Source organism: Sinocyclocheilus anshuiensis, unplaced genomic scaffold, assembly GCF_001515605.1.
Source record: "Sinocyclocheilus anshuiensis isolate Anshui unplaced genomic scaffold, SAMN03320099.WGS_v1.1 scaffold419, whole genome shotgun sequence".
NCBI lineage: Eukaryota > Metazoa > Chordata > Actinopteri > Cypriniformes > Cyprinidae > Sinocyclocheilus > Sinocyclocheilus anshuiensis.
Window position 1 is genome coordinate 1684808 of NW_015548228.1, and position 4883 is coordinate 1689690.

General features: G+C 37.1%; 1 protein-coding gene across 4 annotated transcripts in view; it reads left to right on the forward strand.

Annotated features, from left to right (window-relative positions):
* Window positions 1-2957, forward strand: part of LOC107654528 (acid-sensing ion channel 2-like) — a 359561-nt gene extending 356604 nt beyond the window's left edge. For all 4 annotated transcript variants that reach the window (XM_016441633.1, XM_016441634.1, XM_016441635.1 and 1 more), the window contains 2 exons: window positions 449-517; window positions 646-2957. In XM_016441633.1, the coding sequence (XP_016297119.1) occupies window positions 449-517; window positions 646-747 (171 nt within the window). In that variant the 3' untranslated portion in view covers window positions 748-2957. The remainder of the gene's footprint in view (window positions 1-448; window positions 518-645) is intronic.
* The last annotated feature ends 1926 nt before the right edge of the window (window positions 2958-4883 follow it).

The following is a 4883-nucleotide window of genomic DNA, read 5'->3' on the forward strand; positions in this document are numbered from 1 at the left end:
AAGGGCTCGGAAAAGTAAAAAAAAACTGGCAACTAAGTCACTAAGTTGGCAACAATGTTGACATCACCATCAAGAAGTTCAGTTTGTTTTGATTTATGAAAGTTCTCACTATTTTATTAGCTCCAACTTGGAAAAAAAAAAAAGTCCATTCCTGTGGCATTTGAGATGGGTGAAGATCATTTGTTCATTGCCAACATGGGGATCTGCAGAGCCACTGAACTGAAAGCTAGACCAAATTTCGTGATTTTCCCAATCCAAATCACCATTTTCAATTCCTATGTGATTTCCTGATCCCGTGATCCCTCGGTGGTCAGTGCCCTGGGCTGCAACCCATGTCGCTGATTTGATTAACGCAGCGCTGGCAGAGCTACAAAGCTGTTCTGAGGCCAGCAGTTTGAGACCTGCTTTGGCAGTGAATGAGATGGTGGTTTGTGATGTGTGCTGGCAGGTGGTGAAGGAGAGACTGCTGGACCTGCTGAACCGAGAGGAGGAGGAAGAGAGTCATGGAGAGGATGTGGTAAAAAATAACTGCCTGCTAAGCTTCAAATAATTTATTTAGATATCACGAACTCAGTGTGTGGAATGACTGTGTTGAGCCTTGGGCGCACAGTTTTAAGAACGAAAACATCTGTGTTTTTTTCACAGAGTACCTGTGATCCGGTGGTAAACCATTCGGAATCGATTAGCCACACGGTCAGTGTTCCCCTCCAGACCACCCTGGGCACGCTAGAGGAGATTGCCTGCTGAGCATCGTAACCCCTCCACACCAACAGGGGGAGCCGGGCCACTCCACTCTAATGGGTGAAGGACAGAGTAAAACGAGGGAAAGTCTCTGTTGCTTTTTCTCGACATGTCATCATTTGGCACAAACATGAGAACTGGAAGCCAAGGAGCTTCTCGAGAAACACGAGGACCCCAAAGTTTCTCACAAACACCATCTGTTTGTTCTGAACTCATGAAGGAAAGCAGAAGCTTGTGGACCCGTCAGGACAGTCACTTGTAAAAATAAGACAAACATGAAAACACGAGCATGTGAGAAACTGCAGATGCGCACGGCCTCTGTGTGTTCTCGCGTTCTCTCTTTCTCTCTCTGCCCAGCCGCCATTTTGAAGTCTACTGCCAAAACACTGTAAATTATTAACGGAGAAAATGTTGTGAAACTGTTCTAACTGTGCATGTGTCAGTTTCATGCGTTACAATGCGGTTTTCTCGAACTTGTCATCCTCTCTAACGTGTGGAGATGGTTTTGTCTTCTTGTGCTGTTCGTTTGCGATGTGTTTCTGCATCTCAATTGGCTTCTTGATGTATCAGGGATGCATCATAAAACTGAGAGGCCCTTTCTTCTATCCTTTTTATTTTTCTATCCTTCATAGAAAAGCTGAATGGGTCACAGTACAATGGCAGCCATTATGAGTTCACTGTGGCAGCGTATGGCTCTTCTACATGCTTTCTGGATCCCATTTGAAAAATGAAGAACAACGAGAGTACAGAAAAAAAGTGTTTTTGTCGCTTTCTGCATAAGAGTATAGTGATACAGCTAACAGTTTTCTTTTTGTTAAATATGAGAGGTGTTAATTTGTCATTTAAAGCTGATAAGATCTTTCATGCTTTTAATTCAGAGCTGAGAGATACATCAGCGCTTTTCTGAGATTTTTTGACAGCCATCATGATTCTGCTTCCCCAAATATCGTAAGTGGGATATTTTCATACATATAAAGGATCTAGAGGCGTTCATGGTGGTTTATTATGTGAGTTGTCGCTATACTGTTGTCTATGTCTCATCATTTCAGAGCTCTTCATCTGTGCTGCGGTTTATTAACACTGTAATTGCCATATGTTATCTGATATTTACTATGTTCCCACTGTGTTCTTTGATGATGGATGATAGACAGTTCAAAAGTGTGCTTATGGTTCTCGGATCACTTATACATCAGTATGAATGAAGCCTCAGTTGACCCATTCATTCTTCAACATGTACAGTGTTTCAGCCAAAATTTATTAACTGAGGCAAAATCATTCATGCAGAATGTGCTTTGGCTGAAAATGATGAAAAGAGGGTCAGTTCTGGGTGATGAGAGTGAGCTTGATTGCATTTCTCAATTTAACTCCCCTCAATATTCAATTTAAGAATATTGACTGGCGCAAAGCTTGATTGACTGAGCTTGTGTGTTAAAACTGTAGGTGAAGCTTTTGAATAAATTGTTTTGGGACATGAAGACCGCTGGCAGACAAGTAATACCAGAAATGTGTTGACGAGCTCCTGGAATATATATATAAATAAATAAAAAGGTATTTAATCTGGTTTATTAAGCCTAGGCTTTCACACGTGACCTAGGGCCCCCTTGTCCAATCAGATTTGAGCTTAGAGGCAGTATGCAAATATCTGTCATAAATATCCATGCTCAGAGATTTTTCTTGGAGGATTATTAGTAGTTATTATTTGCATGCCCCCCTTCTGGGGCAACAGTATTAAGAGCGTGATTTGCACCTATATCGTAATACGAAATTTATTATATAATAACATTAAGAGCGGAAACATAATTTTGCCACAGGGAATAGAATAATGTATGTGTGCTATGGGTTGTTTGTGGCATGTGAGAGAGCCATGTTATTGTGTTAATACAGACACATGTTGCTTAATGTGTGTTATATTTTATTCTATAAATATAGTAGGCAAAAAAAGAAAAGAGAAAAAAACATGCAGATATCCAGTCTGGACACTTTCCGGACTTGCAAAGTATCTGTGACCGAATGTAAATGTTTTTAGTTGTTACATTTGCAATTCAGTTTGCTAATCAAATGTAATGGGCTGTACAGGATTAATGTTTTATTCTTATTTGCCCTAAAATGTGATGATTGTTTTCTTAATATGTCAAAGATAGATCTGTAAACCTCAAAGGGTTTCAAGCACATGCAAAGGAAAAAAAAAAATAGGCTAACCAAACATGTACACACTACAAACGCAGAAACCCACAGCATCTGTCCATACTTACACAACAGTGAACTAAGAAGTTACTCATAATGTTAAACAGTAATTTTAGTAGACAAACTCTTTCTTGCTATGTGGACAAACACCAAAGGGGTGTCACATCACCTTTGCTATTTTCTCATTAGGAGAAACCAGAGGGGTTGATGGTTTCTAACTCCAAGGTATAATTGCTATAGTACCTCAGACCTTAGAGATGAAAAAAAATAAAGGCTAAATGGATTACAGCACCTGTGTCTTTGCCTCTGTGTCTATCTATCTATCTATCTATCTATCTATCTATCGTCTAGTTTATTATATATTGCAAATATATATATATATATATATATATATATCATCATAAGGCTATTTCACGACCACTGTTGCAAAGATATCCACTGTTTCTAATTTGATTAAAATGTTTTTCTTTTATATTTGCTGTCCCTTTATCATTTCTTGTTATTCGATTACACGCTTGCTCTTTTATCGTGTGTGTGAGCACGGGCGAAAGCTACGCATATCTGTCTAGGTTGTCAGAAACAAATGAAGAAATACAATTTTGACAGCATGTGATTATTCGTGCCTTGACCCAGTAAAGAAGAAACAGAGAAGCGAAGATGCAAGAAACTCAATTTCGTTTAACAAAAACAAATTCATTTTTACCGCCCTTATAAACAGAGATACACATAAACAAACATCACGAAGAACAAAAGAGCTGTCTTTGGGCTCGGAGATAATGCTTGAACTCAAGTGCAGGGGCTCTGCTATGCCATTTACTTCTAAGAAAAACAAGCTACCAGCTTTATTCAGCTTAATTGTTCTGCTACATACGTTGTTGAGTCACAAGGCTTTCTAAGGTCACGTTGCATAAGATGTCGTTGCTGTTTATTGTCATAATTGCAGCATTAATTATTTAAGGATGAAAGGTTTGTTTACTGATTTATGAATGCAAATGTTACCTCACTGTTGTGATTGTTGTCGCCGGTTTGTCTTTTTATTTATTTATTTAGCATCAAACGTGGGTAAGATAAGGTGTGATGACACCATTTTTTTTCTCCGCCATAGATGGCACAAAATCTTATCTCAACACATTTAAAAAATGGCTATGCAGTTCATTTCATCCCAATATCAGCATTTGTGAGATTTAGTTAGATAAAAAGCACTGGTTTGGGTGGTTTACGAGGAGACAAATTTGTATAATGATATGGTAGGTATTACAACGTGAAGGTGGTTTATGAGGACATTGTCCCCATAATTCAAAAGGCTTGAAAAACATACTAAATGCTGTTTTCTAAAATCTAAAAATGCAAAATGTTTCTGTTAGGGGTAGGTTTATGTGTAGGGCGATAGAAAATACAGGTATAAAAAAATAAAACATTACACCTATGAGGAGAGTCTCCATAATAATCCACCAATACCAACGTGTGGTTTTGAGGTTAATCAAATTTTGTTTTTCTGGAAAATAGTAATCTATGATATGTAGTATATGATATACTATGTTGAATATCAAATAGGTTTTGTGTCTATTTTTAATTATACATTTGTAGACACGTTTTTGGATTTGTGAAGTAACTTTTTTTTTTAAGTAACAAATACATTTTTATTTTTAAGTGAAAATGTAAAAATAGACTATTGGGGTAAGATGCCATGTCTTCAATTTAAAAAAGGGCAATTAAATATTTATATATTCATTTACTTTTAAGTTATGGAATATATTTACCTTGAATCTCTTTTACTGGGATTCTGCCTTGACTGTCATCAGTTATTAAATTATTCTATTTTGTATACATGGTGAAAACACAAATAGAATAGCTGATTTAGTATTTTATATTAATGACACTTTAATATATAAATATCCCCATTGCAGAGTAAAACAGGATATTATGAAATGATTGACTAAATATGTGCTTGAGCAGTT